The 24,575-nt window shown below is 34.5% G+C and overlaps 1 protein-coding gene across 1 annotated transcript in view; it reads left to right on the forward strand.

Annotated features, from left to right (window-relative positions):
• LOC126780476 (glutamate receptor 1-like) overlaps positions 1 to 23,854 on the forward strand; it is a 124,870-nt gene extending 101,016 nt beyond the window's left edge. The window contains exons 11-18 of the mRNA XM_050504996.1: positions 10,281 to 10,448; positions 11,820 to 11,951; positions 12,564 to 12,652; positions 13,611 to 13,758; positions 14,274 to 14,422; positions 17,614 to 17,728; positions 20,140 to 20,400; positions 23,694 to 23,854. Coding sequence (XP_050360953.1) covers positions 10,281 to 10,448; positions 11,820 to 11,951; positions 12,564 to 12,652; positions 13,611 to 13,758; positions 14,274 to 14,422; positions 17,614 to 17,728; positions 20,140 to 20,400; positions 23,694 to 23,759 — 1,128 coding nt within the window. The 3' untranslated portion in view covers positions 23,760 to 23,854. The remainder of the gene's footprint in view (positions 1 to 10,280; positions 10,449 to 11,819; positions 11,952 to 12,563; positions 12,653 to 13,610; positions 13,759 to 14,273; positions 14,423 to 17,613; positions 17,729 to 20,139; positions 20,401 to 23,693) is intronic.
• Positions 23,855 to 24,575: the final 721 nt, after the last annotated feature.

Genomic DNA, 24,575 nt, shown 5'->3' on the forward strand with positions numbered 1-24,575 from the left:
AGATTCAAGACAAGACAATATAAATGTAAGTAAAACAATTAACCGAAATACTTTTCCTGTATTTGATGAAATACTTTAAAGCGTGTTTTGAATGAAAACTTTTGAAGCAGGGTAAAAAAAACATCTCGTAACCTATATATTTGAGGTTAAAGCTACACAATCTATTGCACAATTAATATAAAAAAACAAATATATAATTGATTTATAAAAAAAATATGTTTAAAGGTTTGAATAAAAAGTAACATTCGAAAGCTACAGAATGAATGGAATAATTATTATATAATAATAACATAAATCTCGTCATATAGAAGTCCATTGCGAATCTCTGGTCAGACGACATTGAAATATTTGAAATATTTTTTAATAAAACGTCTAGACACGAGTGTGCGCTGACTCCAAGGGGATTTATCCTCAACGATAAAATAATGCTGTTTATTGCATCTTCGATGTATCCCGGTCTCGTGCTTTCGCTGCCTTTTTGTCCGAAAGCAATTTTGTATAAAGTTTTGCAAACATTGCTTCGTCGAACGATGTTTGATAACCGTCTACTATTTATTGGTTTTTATTTTCCGTCTAGATATGGGCCAGTTGAAGTAACATTTTCATCAATCTGTATCCTGTTTGTTTGTAGCCGATATCCAAGATTATATATGATTTCAACATGTCAAAATTTATGTATCTCAGTAAAGATATTTATTCAGTTAATTTTATTTTAATTCTAATTAGAACGTCGATGTTACTTATACTATCTAAATAATATATACAAATTTAAAACAATCACAAAACGGAAAAGATAATAAATATAAAACATAAATTAATATTAAATTTACATCTACAATCATATTGTGATTATTTTAACTTAAATGTACACAATGTATAAAATTATTTATTACTAGGGTTCTATTAATATTGAATAGCAACATTATATTAATAATAAACATTCTCAGAGTAACTTATTTATTCATCAAACAAAGTGCACTTGTCATTGATTGTCATTGAGAATTATTGTCGAAGAACGTGTGAAGGATGTCAAATCATGATTACAGTATAGTAACAGCCTGTGAATGTCCCACTGCTGGGCTAAGATGTTCTCTCCTTTATTTGAGAAGAAGAATTTGGAGCTTATTCTACCACGATTCTCCAATGCGGGTTATTGAAATAGACACGTGACAGAATTTCATTGCAATTAGTCACATGCAGGTTCACGATGTTTTACATCACCGTCAAGCACGAGATAACACATGAAAATTCAGTGGTGCTTCAATCAATCAATCAATCAACAGCCAATCGTTGTCCACTGCTGAACATAGGCCTCTCCCAAGGTGCGCCAAAGCTCCCTGTCCTCCGCCTTCCGCATCCAGTTGGTGCCCGCCACCTTCTTAAGGTCGTCGGTCCACCTGGCTGGAGGGCGCCCTACGCTGCGCTTGCCGATTCGCGGTCTCCACTCTAGGACTCGTCTGCTCCAACGGCCAGTGGTGCTTGCCCGGGTCGATTATAATTATATAAAGTATAGCTGTATGTAAATTTCAATACAATGTGAATTAAATCTCAAGCTAAATAAGAATACGTATTTAGAAATAGTCTAATCAAGAGAACCAATCAGACGTAGGCGTACGTCCAATGTATATAGCACCTCTAATTTTAATTTTCTAATATAATTCAAAATTTGTTTTTGCTATTTGCGTTGGTCAACATTATTATATTAATGTAAAACTTAAAATATATAGTTTTGATATTTATCAAATATGCTTTCAAGCTACCTATTATTAATTATGATAATGTAAATAACAGTTTAATAAATTTGCAAAGTATTTATTATTCTTGTAACCTATTCCTAATGAATATTACAAAGTATCGGCGGTTGAATACTATGACCAAAATTATTAATAAAGTATTTGTCACTGTAACAAGCTGCTGTTAATATTATGCAAATACCAAAAAATTGAAATTAACGTTATCAAATATCAAATCCACATCAAAGAATGTTTCTTAATTTTTTTCTTTATAATTATACCTAGAAATATTTTAATTCAATCGCATTTTCAAATCAATTGGACCTGTGAAATTTGTAATACCCTTTTATCAAGTAGGAAATTATCAGATGACCTTCAAGCGCTGGAACTTGTACTGGTGGTAGGTATCTGTGCAAGCTCGTCTGGGCAGGTACTGCTCACTTATCAGATGTTCTACCGCAAAGCAGCAGTACTTGGTATTGTTGTGTTCCGGTTTGAAGGGTGAGTGGGCCAGTGTAATTGCAGGCACAAGGAACATAACATTTTAGTTCCCAAGGTTGGTGGCGCACTGGCGATATAAGCGAGGATTTACATTTCTTGCAATGCCAATGTCTATAGGCGTTGGTGACCACTCACCATCGGGTGGCCTATGTGCTCGTCCGCCTACCTATTTCTATAAAAGAAAAAAGTAATATATCTTTATAATTTGTAGCTTCCCCCATCTTGATCACATCAAGTTTCAAACAAAAAATCCGTACCGTAATTGGTCTATTCGTACCTACGATGCCACAGCGTTAAGCTAACACGCCTCTTTTTACATCAGAGGTCAAAAATTTTACGAAAACGATTTCTATGCTTATTTTCAAAATTGTTTTTATTTATAAAACTATAGCACGCCAATAACCAGCAAACAAAAGAAAAACGACTAACAATCAAATGAGAAAACAGTACTGAACTGTCTATTTATATATATTTACATTTTAAAAATATTAAAAATCGGAATTACTCTAAAAAAATGTTCCAAAATAAATTCGAAATAAAAATTATAATAAAAGTTTTTACAACTATACGTACGATCACTTTGTGAACAATAGCACGGCGAAGGTTTTTTGCTATTGAATAAAAGAAACTCTTGTTTTGGGCGTTCTCCAAGCTATTTTTGTATGTACATGCAGTTTTAAAAAATCACAAAAAATCTCAGTAAGCCGTAGTGCATTTAAAATAAGGACTAAAATGCAACGAATTGCGTGTTTTAAAACATTTGCCTCTTAACTGGAGCGACCATATTACACAGCTGTAGTCGAGAATAAAGATCTAATTAAAGGAGTATAAAGTGACATCAACTGTCCAGGAACATACAATAGTGACAAAGGACAAAAAGATAAAAAATTTTTGTTCGTGCGTAGGTACTTTTATAATCTATTATTTTAAATGTTTTTTTTAAGACCATCTTTGATATCTTGACAAAATACTTCCGATATTTTATGACGTAAATATGTAATCTATAACTGATGGAGGGTCAATTAAAAAAACAGTAATTGTGTAACTATATACATACATTTATTAACTCCCTCGTTGGTCTAGTGGCTCAATATGTGGTCGCAGACAACGAGGTCCTGGGTTAAAATCCCAGGTCAAGCCAATAAAAATTCGTGTCGGATTACCGTCAAATGGGATTATGGGAATATTATGCTGGTTAGCTTTGCACCTGTGTTTGCACATACACTTGTGCACTATAATATTTCCTGCGTATTTGGCTAACTTCTTTTGATATTGCCCACCGTGGTCGAAATTGGTGTGAAGGACATTATTACATTTTTTCAAAAATAAATTCTAGGAATGCCTGTTTTTAGAAATTCCTTTTATTCCTTTTCTTCGTATTTACTCCTATTATTACTTTATAATACACAGTATACAGCTTGCATTAGGAGTAGGGACGACAATATCCGAAGAGATCTTGATCGAACCAGCGATTTTTACATCGATAGGTGGCCTATCCACAGTTAATTATTAAATTACCAGCTATTGCCCGCCTTGTGCTGCATTACCGCTTAAAATTTGTTCGTAAATTATTATTGTATACGAATTGAACAAAATACTTCTATCCCCAAATTTATACCAATTGAAGAAATGTCAATCACTTGAAATTTATAGAAGTTTGTGTGCTGTACTATCTAGTGGCGAGTTAGAATGATCTGGTTATACCATAATATAGTTTATAAACCTTCTCCCTATAAAAATATACAATGTGCCAACTATTATGTCTGGATATCTATAAAAACGCGATTTTTAAAGCATTTTCAGCCTTATATAACATCTGATCAGTCTTGAAGATAAACCAACAATCTTCAAGATAGTAGGTGTCTTACCCCCGAGGCGCGCTAAAAGAGTTTCACATCAGAAGGTAGCAAAATAACCTACTACTGATAAATACCACCTTACTGTCGAGAGATAAGATTTGGAGCTTGTCCCACAATTCATTAATGTGGACGTACAACTTTTTTTTTTTTTTATACGTTGGGATGGCAAATGACTCTACTCCACCTGATGGTAAGTGGTAGTAGAGTCCAAACGCGACGACGGCCAGTACAGTCGGGAAGAATGTTCTGTACTAGCCGTCACCGCCTTGCCGGCCCGCAAGATGCCTCTTCACGCCTCGTTTGAAGGAAACCGGGTTGTAAGAGGAGAAGTAAACGTGAGCTGGTAAGGAATTCCATTTTTTGGTAGTGCGACAAAGAAAGGAGTTGCCAAATTTCTTTGTGCGCGATGGAATTGATGTCACAGTTAGGCGGTGACATCGAGAACCAGCTCGCGTGGACTTAAGAAGGAAGGGGGAAGCAGGAATTAGAGAGAATAATTCCTCAGAGCACTCGCCGTGATACAGTCGATAGAAAGCGCTCAGTGCTGCTATCTCACGACGCAATTGTAAAGGTTCAAGGATGTTTGTGACCTTTACGTCGCCAATAATGCGTACGGCACGTCGCTGCACCCGGTCCAAGGCCTCAAGTAGGTACTTAGCGGAGCCATCCCAAAGGTGCGAGCAATATTCCACGCAAGACCGTACCTGTGTTTTGTACAGCAGGCACAGTTGTTGTGGCGTGAAAAAGCGCCGCACCTTGTTCAGAACTCCGAGTTTCCGTGAAGCTGTTTTTATAACAGCCTCGATGTAATCCCTTGGACTAAGGTCGCAGCGAACGTCAATCCCCAGCATGGCGATTTTGCTTTGCATCACCAGCGGAGTACCACAGAGGGAGGGAAGAGGGGAAAATGTTGACTTTTTCGCCGTGAGAGCGCATACCTGTGTTTTCTTGGCATTAAACTAAAAAGATTATCAGAGCCCCATTTGGCGATGAGCTCTAATGTCCTATCGAGTTCAATGACAAGATCCTTCCGCCTCTCCTCAGTTTCCGCCCGCCCAGCCACTGCGCGTCCGTGGTATCCACCACGTGATATGCAAAAGAAAGAGTGTGGGAGATAGCACAGATCCCTGGGGGACCCCAGCATTCACTACATATAATTGTGAAGCGCAGCCATCTACTAAAACACGAAGGCTACGCTTGTGTAGGAAGCTGGCAATCCAGGAGCATAGCTGAGCAGGCAGACCATATGTCGGTAGCTTGGAGAGAAGACTTCTGTGCCAGACCCTGTCGAAAGCCTTGGAGATATCGAGGCTGACAGCCAACGATTCTCCATGCTTGTCGATAGCTTCTTCCCAGAGGTGTGTTACGTACGCTAGAAGATCACCTGTGGACCGTTTTGGTCGAAACCCGTACTGACGATCATTAATTAGACAGTGATCTTCTAGGTAATGGATCAGTTGGTTGTTTAGAATCCGTTCCATCACCTTACAAAGTACTGAGGTGATAGCTATTGGCCGATAATTTGCCGGGTCAGACCGATCCCCTTTTTTGGGAACCACTTGCACATTAGCTCTTCTCCAAGCCCCCGGCACACATCCCGAAGAGAGAGAAAGTTGACTGACGCATAATAATCGCGCATACCGTCCCAATCTGCCGACTTATAGTGCCAAACGCGACGTTTGCATACCGCTGATGGCGGCAACTTGGCATGTGGCACTTTGGTAGATATAAGGCCGTGATCCGAAGAACCAAGTGGAGCTTGAACCACAACCTGATATTCCACCGGGTGAGAAGCCAGCAGAAGATCCAGTAGAAAAGGCGCTTGCCCATCAATGTCTGGGAACCTGGTGGGCTGATCAACCGGTTGGGTCAAGTCGTGTGTGAGAGCAAAAGCATGAGCAGTTCTTTCAGCATGGTCAGTTTTGAGGGATTTCAACCATGATACATGGTGAGCATTAAAATCCCCCAAAAACACCAATTCCGTGAGAAACAGCATTGCTGGCCGTGCTGTCTCGAGATGGTGGTGGACAGCGTTGAGGTTAGCGTGGAGTCCTCGGATGTTAGAGAACTCGACCACAAACAGCGTGGGTATGGTGGGGGTGTGCACCGCTAAACGACCGTTATTTCTTAATTGCGCTACCATTTGGAAAAATAAGGAAAAGAGACGTGGAGCGAGCGACGCATTGCCACGATAGGGATGGGCAAAGTATGGAGGCGTGTTTTCCCAAATGGTTGCCAAAAGGGAAAATATACTGATCCTCCGGACGGAAGGGCCCCCGCACCCCCCCGGAAGTGGCCGCCGGGACCCCACCTTCCGGTCACCAACCGGCACGACGGTCCACCCCGAGATTATGCGTGGCCTGGTGGGGCAGCCTCGCGAGCTGGTTAGGCACGCTCGGGCCCCTGTACTATGCCACGGGCGGCCAGCGGAACAGCCGTTTCTTCGGGTCTCCCTGTCCGGCAGGTCAATACAGTTTCCCCTGGCATTGGTTCAACAGCCATCTCCACTGGACCAACACCCATCGCCGCAATACTTGCTCGGGCACTGGCTGTACGCTGGCTGACTTCGAAACGCGGCTGCAAGCCACTTCACGAGTTTTTCACCATGCGTACGGTGGTAACAAGCCAGGCGGATGTTAGCATCCTACCACCAGAGAAGAGAACTGCAATGTAATTAGGATTGCAACATTTTTTAACAAACTTTTATCCACTGCAATATATGTTTAGTGCCAAACACGCGATATTAACCAGAAATCGGGAACAAATAATTGTCTATATATGTATGTATTTACAAAAGAAAAATAGTATATGTAGTATATCAGTTGTCTGGTTTCCATAGCACAAGCTTTGTACAAGCTTAATTTGGGATCAGATGGCCGTGTGTGAAAAATGTCCTAGGATATTATTATTATTATTATTAAATATCGAATTTTGGGTCTACTCTTATCTCTTCTCTTCGAAAAATTCTATCGAACTCAAAATATTCTCTGACGAAGTAAAATATGAAAATTTTAGATCCATTTACTAAGTTTATACAGCCATTTATTAAATAATTGAGTAAAACTTTTATGTTATAAACGTTTATGTTATAAAAGAAATAATAGCGGAGGAAATTCTAAATGTCTTTTTTTATTATATTTATTATAATTAGGACTATATATGTCTTTATAATATTAAAAGTGTATAATAAAATACGGGTAATGTTACATTGTTAATACGAAGTTGCATTCAACTTAATTTTAAGATAATTAGCTTTAGTTTCTATTTACTTATCTAAATCACAATATTTCGTCACGATATAATAAGTAACATAAAAATATAATATAAATCTACTTAACTGCAAAGTAAAGGTTCTTCTCGTCTTCTAAAAAATTTTAGAGCATATTACTGCCATGTTGCTTCAGTGTATTAAAAGGATGCATCAATCAATCAATCAATCAACAGCCAATCGTTGTCCACTGCTGAACATAGGCCTCTCCCAAGGTGCGCCAAAGCTCCCTGTCCTCCGCCTTCCGCATCCAGTTGGTGCCCGCCACCTTCTTAAGGTCGTCGGTCCACCTGGCTGGAGGGCGCCCTACGCTGCGCTTGCCGATTCGCGGTCTCCACTCTAGGACTCGTCTGCTCCAACGGCCATCGGTCCTACGACATACGTGACCAGCCCACTGCCACTTCAGCCTGCTAATTTTGCAAGCTATGTCGGTGACTCCGGTTCTTTTCCGGATAATCTCATTTCTGATCTTATCCTTCAAAGATACTCCGAGCATAGCTCGCTCCATAGCACGCTGAGCGACTTTGAATTTGTGGACTAGTCCCGCAGTTAGTGTCCACGTTTCGGCACCGTATGTCATGGCAGGTAAGACGCATTGGTTGAAGACTTTCGTCTTCAAACATTGCGGTATAGACGACTTGAGGACTTGACGAAGGTTGCCAAATGCTGCCCATCCCAAGCGAATTCTTCGATCGGCTTCCTTCTCGAAGTTGTTCCTACCGATGGATGGATAAAAGGATGCATACGAAGTGAAATTCATTCCAACTAACATCTTAATTAACTCACAATACTTTCCTTTAGTAATCGAGTACGAGATAAATTAGAAAAAATAACTTAAGCACCTAAAATTCAGTATTTCTTGATTGAATTTGAATTCGAATTTCATGTACTTAAATTTTATTTATAACTCTACTCATGCTACAGGAAACCACCTGCAGGAAAACACTTCGAAGAATTTGCTTGTTTCTGTTGGAAGAAGGTCACATATATGTCTATCCATTTCAGTGGAATTAAATAGCCACCAAACTTTCTCATCAATGAGAGTGGAATATTTTAAAGCTGTTACATAACTTATTACTAATAAAAGATTTAAATAACTTAAGTGCATGACCAAGCCAGATATAAAAAGGCACCCTTCGTTTAAACTCGTAACCAAAGCAACCGCTTATAACTATTTAATCAAATTTTTCAAGACGTAGTTGTCGACTCGTTTATTGTATGCAAGTCAAAGAGTATCGCGTCTTTGAGCCTCGGCTACCCGTTTGTTTTAACTCGAACCGAGGATTTAATATCCGGCCAAGCTAAAACTTTACCCCTTTCTAAAGCATATTATCGTGTGTTCGTTGCTTTGTAGTCGTATGGTTGATAAGATATGGCGTAATACCTTTGATATGTTTGCATTTTCACGTATTTAAAATTAAATAACTTTCTCTCTTATTAATATCAATTAAGTTGTCTTAATATTATAATGACAATAGCTTCCGCCCGCAACTTTACCTACACGTGAGGAGGTAATGTAGTCAGTAAGTGTTAAGTTAGTCTATGCAAAATTCTATAATATTTGGTTGTGGTAGAAAGCGCAACAAATAAATAAACGAACTCACTTTCAGATTTATAATATTATTAGGTTAATATTACCCGATTTTTTAAGCTCATAGTTATGTTTAAGTCAAAGACAACGTTTAAATCAAAAAATCGTATTCACAATACTAATTAATTTTGATATTTGAAGGTTATGCTCCATTTAAAAGCATATTAAAATATACAATTTTTTCCAATTTTCAATTGGAGACGATTGTAACAAAGTATTTGATAATAGGGATTCTGATCAGGCACGAGATTTCATCTTTATGCTATTATGATAAACTTTTATTTTAAAAATATTTTATTTCATGAAAAGGTTAACATATATTTACTTTTGAATCATATTAAAATAAACGTAAAGCTTTATTACATCAATTATACTTTCGAAATAATTTAATACAGTTTGTTTTATTCTTATTTTATGTTAATAACTGCTCAAATTGTTTATATAAATCACGATCTGCTTATAACAAAGCTTACCGCAAAGCAAATTCCTTATCGCCGCAACAAGAACGACGTAACCCAAAGTCTAGACTAATTAATAGCCTAAGTGTTAACAGCTATCATTGGTCATTAGAGATGATAAATTAACACGGGTAATAATGTCGTTATGTGAATAAAACACATTATAATAAATTTATACATCGCATTAACAAAAGTGATTAATCTGTTAAGTAACAGCTGTTGTTAGATTTTACATTTTTAGAGTGGGATGTCATAGTGGATGGTGAATCTTAATTGAATTTTACGGGTTCAAATCTGTACAAGCAACACTAATTTTTTATGAACTTAATATGTGTTTATAATAATTTATATCGCACGGTGGAGGAAAACATCTTGAGGAAATCTGGACGTGTCTGATTAAAATCTGCTTCATGTGTATGTGGAATAATATAAAAAAAATCATTGTGTTTTATTGAAAAGCCTTATTTTTTATTAATTTACTTTTATCTAACCCACATTTAGCTCTGTTTTTATTTCCTTTAATACCAAACGTGGAAAAACTGAGCAATTAAGTTTCCTTTGAAGAATGCTATTTAACATAAATCATAATGCAAGTCCCGCGCGTGTATTACTGTGTATTTAAGCATTTTTCTGAGCAAAAGAAAAATCAAATACGCAAATCAAATGAAATGAGATCAAATTTTAGTAAAACTTTTATATCATTATTTATCATATCATGTCTGTAGTCATCCAGTAAGAGATTTATTTTAGAAATAAATAAGAATGTAAATTGTTATTACAATTTAAATTTAAAATTTCGCTAATTTTTTTGAATATTAATACAGAGATGTGTAATTAAGGTTTATTCTTAAGTGATATCTTCTTTCACAGGAAGCAGATATAGCTATTGCTCCACTAGCAATAACACCTGAAAGGGAGAAAGTCATCGATTTCAGCGAACCTTTCCTATCCATCGAAACACCGATCAAGAACACGAAACAGCCGAAGCGATTGGCGGGGACATTTAGTTTTCTACGTCCACTTTCTAAAGAGATATGGGTGAGTTCAAATATTTACTATCTTAGTTTTCCAAACTTCAACACTGTGCATTTTCATAATCGTCAACAGGAGATGATGATGAAGAACAATCGTTCTTAACGGAGACTAGCGTTCGCCGCTGAGTTTCTTTCGCTAGTTCCACTCGGGTCTAGGTAATTGTTTATCGAACATAATTTTCACTTCTCTCATAAATATGTAAGTGTATTGCTTCTATAATGAATAAAGAATTTTTAATTGAATGAACAAAAACAACTATTAAGTAAATCCACGTGTAGAGTACATTTAGTTTTAAAATCAAACAATGACTAAGCTAAAGTAACATTTACATAACGAGTACCCCGAAGCGTATCCAAACATTTTCCGATAAAAGCGTGTTCGTATTATGTTTATGACAGTTCTTGGGCAACTGAACTGCGCTGTTTAGTTATTTGCTTTGATTTATGATTCGAAAATGCAGCGTGATCGTGTTAGCAGGTTCGTACTGTGGACAGACAGACGGACCTTGTTATAACGGACACGTTAATTGAACTGAAAATTTTAAATCTTTTTTATTTATTCGAATTAAGTTGATTTTTAATAATTAGTATTGGCTGTATATAAACTATGCGTTTCTAAATTTAGAATAAATAGTTTGAATGAATAGAAAAATCGAAAAATGACACGAGAAAAAACAAAGCAAGCTCAAAATCTACTTCATTTTATTAAAACAATAACATAATAATAATACACGAGATTTAGTAGTCTATAAATGATTTACATTGTTTTATTCAATGATTTCTACGAAAAAAAGGAACAATGTTGCCTTAATGTAGCTGCTGTCTATCATCGTTAATGTTAATTTGACTTAAACCACGTGTATATTAATTTATACTGATTATATATTATCTAATATATGATTCGTCTTGTGGTTAGCTTGTACGTCTCCTGAAAATGCGGTTAGACTTAATTCTGCGGTGGGGCTAATAAGCCTTATTGTATTTTTCTGTCATTTAGCTTTTTTTTTTACTTGGACAAGATAACAGTGTTTTACGAAAAAAAAAGACAAACAAATATCACATTATATGCAAATTACTTTTTAAGTCAAGTACAGCATTATTATATGAGAGTAGGTACAGCTACTAGTGGTAGGGTTTTGTGCAAGCTACTACTAACTACTGCCGAACAGTATACTGTTCGGCAGTAGTTATCTTCCTACGAATTTAATGATAAACAATTACGTAAAACAACAATAAACAAGAAGAAAAAAATACAACAACATAAACAAATTATGGTAACGACTGCAGCAACCATAATTTAGCAATAAAATTGTAATTGTATCAATTCCTTTATTGGTTACATTTATCATTTTAAAACAACCAGTCTATGTTTCAGCTCTGCGTACTCTTCAGTTTCTTCGCAGTGAGCATTGTTCTATTCTTGGTATCGCGATTTTCACCACACGAGTGGAGGTCAGTGTCTATAACGGATTCACATTTGGAGCAACCAATCAGCAATACGAATGAGGTAATTTTAAGCACATTAGTCGATTTTTTAAATAGTTTTAAAATTTATTTTTTAGCTATTACTACAATTGATTCATTTTTTGCAAGGCGAAAACCCAATCTCTCTCAGAAATTTTAGAAATCCTTATACTCCACTAATCAAATGGGGATTGGTGATTTACTCGCGAAGTTATCTTCAACATCAAGCACGAGATAAATATATACAAAATTGACGGTAGTGGTAAAAACAAGAAAATCATAATGATTTTCTTGTTTTTACCACTACCGTCGTAAGAATCTATTCTTGTATATTTACGATGACATTGAATGAACGTTGAATTAATTTTGTGATGTGCTCTCTGATACAAAAATAAATTAACAGCAGGTCGTTCTTAATTAAACTCATAACCAAAACCTGAATTTTTTGTTCATGTTTATTTATTTTATCAGAGTTTTTGCGATGACGATATTTATTACGACACTATACAAATTTCTATAAATTTATATATTTTTAAAATAACATTTAGAAATTAAAATTTTCTGACACACACAAAATGTAGTTTAACTTCTATCACGTGTTGTAGAGCTTATATATTTTTATTTACGCCTGACAGAACTAACCTAATATTTCCAGATAATCTTACACAACGAGTTCAGTATTTGGAATTCCTTCTGGTTTTCGCTCGGATCATTCATGCAGCAAGGCAGTGATGTCGTCCCAAGGTAAGATATACGTTCGCATTCATTCCACTTCAACGCTTCCGCTTTTTGGTTTTACTTCAAATACATTTAGTTGAAGCTAAATTGAAGAAATGAGTGCTTACATACTTACAATGTTCACTTTACTACTATACTATACATATTTATTTACTAAATAAAAGTTTTTATAGAATGCGAAGTTCACAAGTGCTCGCATCTCAGACATTTTTGGAGTATCCTGTTTTTATTATCGACTATATTTTAATTACCCGATTTATGACGTGATAAGGACAAAATATTGTTTATCGAATCTAATTTCTATATTCTAGGATTACTTAGAAAATATAATTTATTCTAAGTATCTATAATATCTTTGGATTTACATTTGGCTCGCCTATATATTTCAGTTCTATTAATAGTACTTATTCGTCCAGTATATATGGTACGGTTAATAATATCGTTTCATGCACTTGATGGGTATTTGCCTACAGTTTACTAGATAGGTTGACGTTTATGGTTATTGCTTTATCCCTAAGGGTAGTTGAAACTATATATCTTATCAAACCTTCCTCAATAAATTAACTATATAACACAAAAAAAATCATATATGATATGCAGTTTTGAAGTTAGTGCGTTCATTCATACAAAGGCTATCATATTAATATATATATAATTGTTTTTACCACTACCGTCGTAAGAATCTATTCTTGTATATTTACGATGACATTGAATGAACGTTGAATTCATTTTGTGATGTGCTCTCTGATACAAAAATAAATTAACAGCAGGTCGTTCTTAATTAAACTCATAACCAAAACCTGAATTTTTTGCCCTACTATTTTTCCTCTTATTACAATCAATATTTAGTAAATGTAAGATTATTTTTAATTACGTAAAATGTAAATAGTTATTTTTTGTTAGGAGTTCAGTGTTTATTTGTATAAAAACGAAAGTTTAATTGCAACATTTTTGATACTTTTAGGTCTTTATCCGGTAGAATTGTGGGCACAGTCTGGTGGTTCTTTGCTCTTGTGCTAGTGTGTTCGTATACCGCAAACCTGGCTGCCTATCTCATTGTCGAGAGAATCGCAGTGCCGCCTCTTCACTACGAGACGAGAGTACAAATTGAAGTAAGAATAACAATTTAATGATACAGGTAAAACTGCGAGCATAAATTAGCGAAGCGATGCCACGGCGATTGTGAGAAAATTTTCAATGTTACATTACAATTTATTTTTACCATATGTTTAAATTATAGTGTGGAATTTAGTGCAAGTTTGAACTATGAAACTTGTTTTATAAGATCAATGACAAAAAAAATGCTTATATCACGTCAATCAGGGATACTATTCACTAAACATTATTTCACATATCTCGCACCTCGCTAAATTATTATTGCTGTAAACTATATAATAATGAAATAAATACCTTTAAAAATTTGTTCAATCAACAAATCAGCAAATTTTGTTTTTGTAGAAACGATGCTATAGTCTCGAACCTTTAAATTATAAAAACCTGACTTTTGATACGCTAATTCGATGTTTATATTCTTTACATAATATAACTTTTTGAGTGTATCGAGTTCTTACAATTTAGCCTAACATTTCCGTATTATTTCGTTACTATTAAGGGGTTAAATTTTCAGAATCTACGCTCGAACAACATGGTAAGAGACATCGAGGTTTCGGATGGGTCGTATATGCAGAATGTGGACAACGATTGTTCAGTCTCAAGAGCCTGTAGATACAAACTCGTCAAATTCGGTATAGCTACTACCAAGGGATCTGCTTTGAGGTAAAGTAAATAATTAAGCTTATGTATTAATTTAAGTTAAGCTTAACATAACTATCAATTGAAATAAGATATTTTTATTAGTAACTAGATTCCGCCCTCTGTTTCGGCCACCTGTGAGGGGTGGGGTACAACTAACAAGTTACCCTATGTCCTTTATGTGTATTGGTTGAGTAAAAAACAAACACACATTACATTATTCATATTTATAAATTTTTTACGATAAAAAATAATTATATTGTAATCTAAACATTTTACCTTTTACGTGAAATAAAAATAATATATAAAAACAACTACGACGCTAAAGGTAAGGATTACTACAAGGTATTACAATCTGAATAATATGTTTGAAGTTGACATATGACAACAATATTTTTCACAAAAAATATTTTAATAAATCGCCTTTCAAGACAAGTCAATAAGTTAAATGAAAATAAAAAATACATTAATTCATTCATGCCTACATTCATGAGCTCATGTTATGTCAGCTCAATTTGATTATTGAGGCAGAATACTTAATTTTTAAATTATTATTACGAAATACGTCTCATTGTTAACTTCACATTAGGTCAATATATTGTACAGCGAATGTATTAAATTTCAAATCAAATGATTAAACAAACTTCCACAGTGAACCGTTCTAATTGGTTACCTAATATAATATGTACACATGAATGTATTATATATTGCGCTGAATAGAAACTTCTATTGGCATTATTTCAATAGAACAATATTCAATTTCTTTGTGTGTTTCCATCCGATATCACAAACAGTATATTTGCACTCATTGTAGTACCATTATAGCTCTGAACCCTTCCAAACGTGATTTCATCAACAGTCGCTGGATTAATATCCGTAGCTCTATCGGTTCGAAAGCTGAGAGTTTTTGAACCCGTGGCTTATCTAGTGGACTCCCATGGCCAATATTCTCCGGGCGAACGGTCAAAGCGAACTTTGTCACCGAGGGCTTACATTTTTTTACCGGCTACTGTTTTAAAACGATTGAACCATTGAAACCTCCATTAACATAAAGTGGCTATAGCAACTTTTTTCAAGCAACGATTTGTTTTCGGTAAAAAATCATGATTACGTTTTATAGACTATACATTGTAATAATATCCTAGTTCTCATGTATTTTGTTTTATAAAATACTCATTTATGTGTGAAGACAGGCTTCGTGTTGATCATTCAAGTAAGACTTTAAAACGTAACAAACAATAAAACTCACTTTCACATTTATAATATTGTGTGTTTAGTGTAAGTAATATTACAAGACATATGAGTTAAATTATGGAAAAACTCATAAGGTTTGCGTATTGGATAAACTGATTATGTTATAATTAAATTCTTCTCGTGTGAAACCGCTATGCTAAGTAAAAATCATATTATATCAAAAAAAGAATTGAGTAATTAATTGAACATTACTTTATAAAACGAAATTTTGATTTGTTTTAATAAAAATATTCGAACGAACAAACTGTTAAGCATTTTCACAGATTCAAGTCCAAGAAAGCGAAACTGTAAAGAAAAAACAAAAAGTACTCGGTTCTTTCTCTTTTCACAGCAACAGCGTGAAACTAACTTCATCTGAAACAAAGTAAAATAAGTTTCGAATAACATTTTGTTTGATACAAACTTATTTAGGAAGTAATAACCTTAGCCGAGAGGAGATAAAATGCATGCCTGGAGATACAGTTATTTTGGATATAAGAAATTAAATTTATGTTTTACAAGGCTTATTAAATAGTTTTCTGGAGTAACTAAAACATCAAATTCTGAAATAACACTTAAATAAATTGTAACACACATTTCGCGTATTGAAACGTTTTAAGTTATTTCAAGTAAATTTTGATGATTCCATTTGAACCAATTGATCTAAATTAAGCAATTTACTTACGGGCACCGATTACTGTGGGTGAATTTGAACAAAAAAATAAAATCTAACCACTTCCACTCTTTGAAATCGCTTGCACAAAAATGAAACAAACTTCAATAATGGAACATTAAGAGCGAGCTAGTGAACGATTTCATTGATTTTTAATCCATAGAAAACCTCAAATGGGTATAAAACAAGCACTGATTTTTGCTCCACGCTAGCGGCTTAGCCGTTTATAACGTGTCTTCGAGCAGAAAACTGAATTATGGCTCCGTTCACTGAAATAGCTTCGAAAATATTACCGGAAGGAGTGTACAAATCGTATAAGGATCAAATTGGAAAAACTCAATGGTTGGTAAAAGTCCATTTCTAGAGGCACGGCGGCACGAGAAAAATAAAAGAGCCGCAATAATACGTATATCGGAATACGCGCACACTCGCGCGTACTAGCTGCTATACAGGGTGTTCCCGTTATCTAGCTTAAATCTCGCCTCTGTGCGGTAATTCCCAGTTGAATACTGAATAGTCGTAAATTTACATGGGGTACGTCAGTGGGGAAGTGGGTGCTCTGCATTTCGAATTTATACCACCCCATTTTTATGGTACACGATTTGCGAACGTGATTTTTAACAACAAGTTAAAATTTACATTTTATAACGTACAGCTGTGATTTTATGATAGCTCGGTTCACGAGGGACTTTATTGGATGCTGTGAATTCGCGTGATTCTTGTCCCAGCTGGGCGGCGGTAACTTTTTCTTACTATGCTGGACTTCTTAAAATAATTAATTACAAACTTAAGAAAAAATCAGACACATTTCATTAAATATTATATTTGTGATATATTATACAATTTGGATAATTTTTTGACATTAAAATGTTTAAAATATTTCCAGTAGAATATAAATGTGAATATTCGAATTTATTTTAATGAATTAAATTAAAAATATATATACATAATATAAAAAAATGCTACGTATTTAACATAAGTATAAATGCATAATATCATCTCATATCTTATAATATTAAATATTTAATTCTTATATATAATCTGTATTATGTATACCTCGGAAATGGCTTTAACGACTTAGGTTTTTTGTTTTGATCTGAAAAGGAAAACTTTCTCTTAACTATAAAACCATATTCACAAAAATATTTATAAAGATATTGGAAAATAATTATACATATTATATATATTAGAGTTTATATATTATTAGTCGCCTAGATGTCGACGGTTATGTAATATGTATACGCATTTCAAAATCCATTTAAACATTATCATTAGAATTTAATAAACTTAATATTTTTTTTTATTTCAGAGAGAGCATAAACATAGCCATCGTCAGCTTGAAGAGTGACGGCTCCTTATCTAAGTTATGGAAGAAATGGTTGATGACTACAAATAAGCCCGATTGCGACTTGGTCAAAGATGAGGTATGCATTTTATCTTAAACACATATCAACTATACGATCTAGATTAGTTTTTTATGATCAGATATTGAGATAAACATTGCAGAAATGGCCAACTGACATGAACATCGCCATTTCAATTCCCTCCAAAAGCCAGCGAGCGTTTATAACTTAACTCATCTTATGTAATCAAGAAAATAATAAAACAACGAGGTTTTGTTGAAACAAAAATTGCCAATAACACGCAACAGCCGTGTGGTGGATTAAGCTCTTTCTTTATTTTTAATAAAGAAGGCCAATCAGTATGACAGCTATAAGACACTTACGGGTCATTACTAAATATTGATATAGTTTTATGTGTTAAGTTTGCGATTGAGTAAAAATAATAACAGTAAACTTAGTCATTATTGTTTATAGTTTAGGTCTTCTAAACTAAAGGTCTGAGTACTTCTAAATTATGTCAAAAAATAAAAACTTCCTTTTAAAACAGAATTAAAATTAGCGTATACTTAGTTAGCTAATTTAATATATATATATATATTTATTTATTTTCGCTCAGGTCGAGGGCTTATATATTGCAACCATTTATATGGTTAATAAAATCGCTAAAAAACGAACTCTAGAAATAGCGACCGTACGGATATGACATGGGTCGCAGGAACTTTTATGACCTAGTGAGAGGCTCGTTCAGTATTGCTCTTGGAATTCAGCCAACTGAGTATATTAATAGATCTCGTTGTAAACAATATATAAACGTGAAATACACAATTGAATTGTAATCATTATTATACGAGTTCGTCTATCAATACACCGAAAAATGTGCCATAAGCAAAGGAATCATAGGAGTTTGTTACTTGCGCCTGTAATTACAGTGATCTTCTTATATTTCAAACCAGAACAATTGATGGAAGGACAATAATTATCGATTAATAAATGATACCCACCCAGATGGATTGAATGTGGTATAATTCCTCTTAATACTTAATTAGCCTTTTTTTATTAATTTCACGGACATATTTCTTCTCCTTCCTTCCTTGTATTTATTATTATTATTGATTCTTTTTAATTCCAGCTTATCCTTCAATATTGATCAACTAATGAATACACAATGAGCGTTTCACATATAATAAAATTTGTAAAAATATGTTTCAAATTAATGGATGTATTTGTCGGCGATACTGCAGAATTTTCATTGTTAGAGGCGTAATAAAAAACACTCACACAACCGTAGCTTAGTTCGTTCAGTTTCTTCACACGGAATCGTCCAGTAAATTAAACCGCGTCTTTTTTTGCTTGCCTCACAATGTATTCAAAATGACCTTCCCATTATTTGCAACTAATAACTTCTTTTATAACAGACAAATTGAATTACTGAAAAATAATTCTTGAGATATAGTTTAATAATTTGATTTGATTGATTTAATTTTATATATATCGAGATGATACACAAATTATATAAAAAATAATAAAAACAAACATTATTATAACGTAGTCTGTTCTCAGGCGGCGTTGCTTGAAGAATTCAAATGGAATTAAGTTTAATTTATTGCATAAAATAATTAAATTTTATTCAGAATAATATTAATTCTAACATATTTTATTTTGAATATTGTCACAGTAAATAAAATATTTTAACAATAAATTAAACATCAAGATGTCTTTAAAAGTTTCAAACCATGAAATCAGACTCTATTATAAATTAAATAAAAACAACAGTCTCATATTTTCCAATAAATATTAGAAAATGAAATTTCATACTATTTTAAACGGGACAAATTATCAATATAAAACTAAATTGCTTCCGATCTTTATGCTGTTTTGGAAAATTAAAATAATGCATATTGGGAGGTTCATCAGCATCATAAATATGTACCGACAACTCCACTGGATAATGTGTTAATAAAAAAAAGTAAGTAACAGCCTGTAAATGTCTCATTGCTGGGCCAAGGCTTCCTCTCCCTTTTTGAGGAGAAGGTTTGGAGCTTATTCCACCACGCTGCTCCAATGCGAGTTGGTGGAATACACATGTGACAAAATTTCGATGAAATTAGACACATGCAGGTTTCCTTGCGATGTTTTCCTTCACTGAAAAGCACGAGATAAATTATAAACAGAAATTAAGCACATGAAAATTCAGAGGTGCTTGCCCGGGTTTGAACCCACGTTCATCGGTTAAGATTCACGCGTTCTTACCACTGGGCCATCTTGACTTTTTTTAACAACAATGACAAGTACTATTTGGCGGCTGAATATGTGATGAGTGGGTGGTACCTACCCAGACGGCTTGCACGAAACTTTACCATCAAGCATAATCTGTAGTATTATAATTTAGTGATGTAATATGTATTGAATTAAGAGTCGAAGAAATTAATATATTGATTTGAAAACGAATATTTCTATAACATTAAATAACACGATAAAAATTTTCTTTCCAGGAGACAATAATTGCGGAAATGACGTTATCTCAAGTTTCGGGCATATTTTACGTCCTAGTTGCCGGACTGGCATTAGCCCTGGCTGTGGCTTTATTAGAATTTTGCCAACATGGACGCGCTGAAGCCGCAAGAGCCAACGTCCCGCTAAGGGCCGCGTTGCGAGCGAAGGCAAGACTCGCATCGCATGAGAGGAAAACACCGCAACGTACACCGCAACGTGATCAGGACAGACTCGGTTGGAATGGAGCTGCTTTTGCTGGGGTCAGTGTTAATAATTTACTTTACTAAGTCATCTTATTATATATAATTAATAAATAAATAAATAAATAAATATATTGTTAAATAATTTATTATACACAATCTCAAAATTAAACGATTGTTTTTACACATGAGAAAGAAATGGCAATAAAATTAGTGGAACAAATAACCAAAGTTTATAGATTATGTATAATAAAATCGGCCAATATAATGTATAATTCTCAGTAACTTCTTATGGTTTTTTTAATGTAAGAGGTGGGGCAAATGGGAAGGAGGTTCTCCTTATAGAAAGTAATTATGCTTATATGCCGACACCTGCAACTCCAGAGAGCTTGCAAGTGCGGTGCCAGCAGAGCAGTTCTCCCGGTGGCACCCTATTTGCACCTTGTAGTCGACGTGAAGAGCTGTGTTGCCTTGTTGAGCACACCAAGCTTTCAGAGAGCAAGTTGGCTTTATCATCTAATTGGGCGTGAAACTAAGAGACTTAAATTATCCTGACACTAGCTTTTGCAGCAAGGGGAGTATTTTCAAAATGAAAGGATATGTCAAAAGGTGACTTTTTAGCAATCAACGCGCAAAGTTGAGCTTAAGTTCATTGTGGCTGAATCAAGGCTAGTCAGCCCCAATCCGAGACTTTATTAATAAGGACTCAATTTCAGACATAAGTTTCTTCCTGATACTCGTCAGCGTGTTTCCGAGAAATATTAGCCCGGTCGGTGTATAAGACGTCTACAGTGCTGTCGTCTGCGTAGCAGTGAATGTTGCTAATTTGCAATATATCATTGATATACAGAAGAAACAGAGTAGGTCATAGCACGTAACCTTGTGGAATACCAGAATTGACGAATCTTAAGTCAGAACATGCATCTTACACAACGACATTGATGGTCCGATCTGCCAAAAAGCTGGTGATCAGTTGCACAGTTTCCCGGGAAGCCAATCTCTTGTCGATAATCTTCGCCTAGGCAATAACGTTTACGAAAGATCTAGAGGCAAAGTTGTATACCTTTTTAAATGCGCTGGTATTAACATCACGAGATGCCGATGCATCAGCTCAGGCTTAGTAGCATTCTTTTGGCGTATTTCCGTTTTGCAGAACTGACCACACCAAGTATGGGATCTGCCGCTGATGGGCACTGCTGATTAAGAGATAAAGAGTTCCATGCCCTCAAATACTATTTCAGTGACCGAGTCAACAACGAAATCGTCATCTGGCGAGAAGAAAATCCGCGCCATGGAATAGATAGGCTCTTTTTATCTTATAAGCATCCCATCCCAGTCAGCTGATCTGCAGTGCCATAGACGGCAGCAGCCCACGAACAACGGTACTATACTAGACGGAAACCTAGTACCCGTCCAGATGAGAGTTCAGTAGAAGGTCCAACAAGGAAGGTGTATGATTCTCCAAGTCTGGAATTCGCATTGGCAAGATAATCAATTGTGCCAGATGCCAAGGCGAAATTAAGAAAATCTCAACAAATCTCCCCGCATGTACGGTGCTACGTAATCCAAGCGATATGACGTTAAATTAAACAAGAATCATGATTACCGCGGACGGGATCTTCTGCAACACGGAATCTGTGGCTGATGGATGTGCTCAATGAGCCAGTCAGTTTCGGCATTTATCGTTTAGCTATTTTGATTTGGATATAACTCGTAGTAATTTAATACAAGAATTTAAGCAGCTTATGTATTGAATAAGGTATTAGTCTAAAGTAAAAAATTATTTATAGCTATGCAATGATTTTATATAAATAAACTTTGAAAAATATAAAATGTTCGTGTTTGTTTAAAACTAAAATAATCTAATTGTAAAATATTTTTATAATCTCAGTACAATGACTTCCTCCTAGGAAGAGAGTTGTTGGACACTAGGCATCGGAAGATGTTTTAAGCGTTTACATCGTAATAGTAAGTTTTAATATAAGCCCCCTTTTCACCTCCATTGTGGATGATAAATGTGGCGTTTTATATGTAATATGTGACCGTATTTGATTGTGATGTTTATAGATCCTATGTTAAAAGATACTTTTTGTACCAATAAAAATCTTAAATGTGTAGCCAAAATAGCCTAAGTTCCAAATCGTTACTTTAAGCATGTTACACATCATTTTTAAACTATATTTTATTTACCCCGCCATCGAAATTTTGAACACGTAGAAAATTGTAGACACGTAAATCGGTTCATTAAAATTAGTCGGTTCGCCGTTGCATTCTGCTTCGCACCCCCGCACTTCCACTCGCTGAGGTATGACACTTTTATAAAAAAGTGTCAAGTGCTTATAAATCGAAAAACGTATATTTTGAAATATTATTACAAAAGGGATATATTTGTATTATATATATATATATATATTTAAATTGGCTACATATTTAAATATCATGTAAGTTCCTTTAATCCATTATTTGGTATGAAGTTATTAAATAATTTTCTATAATTGTGGGGTTGATAGCCTGGGGAGGCAAGTGAATTCATTGTTCTATTTATTTGTTTTTTTTTTAATCTCTTGCAAGCCTAATCGGTTGCAGTCTGTTAGATGTGCCAATAATCAAAAGATATTACATGTTTGATGTAAAAAGTCAATTTTGTAACCAAATTTGGCTTTAAAAATAATTTGTTTTTATTCCATACTACAATAATAATAGTAGTCTTATAATACTGGTGGTAGGGCTTTGTGCAAGCTCGTCTGGGTAGGTACCACCCACTCATCAGATATTCTACCGCAAAACAGCAATACTTGATATTGTTGTGTTCCGGTTTGAAGGGTGAGTGAGCCAGTGTAATTACAGGCACAAGGGACATAAAATCTTAGTTCCCAAGGTTGGTGGCGCATTGGATATGTAAGCGATGGTTGACATTTCTTACAATGCCAATGTCTAAGAGCGTTGGTGACCACTTACCATCAGGTGGCCCATATGCTCGTCCGCCTTCCTTTTCTATAAAAAAAAAAAAAAAAAAAAAAAAAAAAAAAAAAAAAAAAATATATAACGGATTTCCGACATTTTATTGGAGAAGGGAACACCTAGTCCAATGAAGAATGAATTTACTTGCAAAAACGAAAACATGGTTTTACAAGATTCCTTTACATACTCCTTTCATCCAATTTTCCCTGTTCAATCAAAATAGTCAATATTAGAAGATAAGCATGTACCATATTAGGTATATGTCTTCTTCTTAACAGCTAACGTTGGACTGTTTTTCCCTTTGATCGGCAAATTATAGAGACAGAAAAAAATCGTGTTTGTCTATTCAAGAAGATAAATGTTTTTATAAAATAACATTTTTATTATTTCAGTATTTCCCCGCGGGAACCCAAATCTCCCAAGAGGACACGGTTCACGCCAGTTTTACTCACGTGTGATCCGCGGAGAAGAGCGGCCTCAACATACGCCGTTCTTCGGTCTGCAAATCAAATAATGTTGATCTTTATCAACTCTAAGTTATTCGCAACTTTAACCGCACATAGCAGATTTAGTAATCATTGTTATCAGTTTGGTAAAACATTAAATCTTAATTAAATTGAAGACATTATTTCATAATAACAAATCTGCAATGTGCGTCAAATTTAGTTAATTTTTCGTTTTGAGTTTATTGTGTCTAATGATATTTCGTTTAATTTATATAATAATTAATTTAACGATTTATCGTCTTGATAAAACATTAAATTCTGTTACGTCTACATCAATTATGTTTGAATTAGATTTATTAATATTTTTCAATATTTCCAACATATATGTTAATTTTTAAAAGGTTTATCGTTCTGATAATAATAAATATAATTTAAATGTAATTTATATTTAATATTTGTAATTTTATTAGCTTTATTTTGATGTCAATTCAAGTAAACAGCGTGAGCATATTGTTTAAAGCGCTGCAGAAATTACTATCTATTAAAACACGTCAAGCAATATTTAAGCGCTAAGTTGTTTATAAAACGTGTTTATTATTAATACTAGATAGTAACTATAGACTCAATATGCTAAATAATGATATATATACGTTTTAATAAAATTTGAGCTTATTTTGTCTGATTTGCGTTTATATAGCCAACCTTTTGCTTAGGCAGATGCTTATACACAGTTAAACGCGTGCGAAACTTGGATTATGATTTATGTTAGATAGCATTGTTTAGTGCAAACATGCTTTACTCGGTTCCGCGTTCGGAATGTTAAAACAT

Source organism: Nymphalis io, chromosome Z, assembly GCF_905147045.1.
Source record: "Nymphalis io chromosome Z, ilAglIoxx1.1, whole genome shotgun sequence".
NCBI classification, from domain to species: domain Eukaryota; kingdom Metazoa; phylum Arthropoda; class Insecta; order Lepidoptera; family Nymphalidae; genus Nymphalis; species Nymphalis io.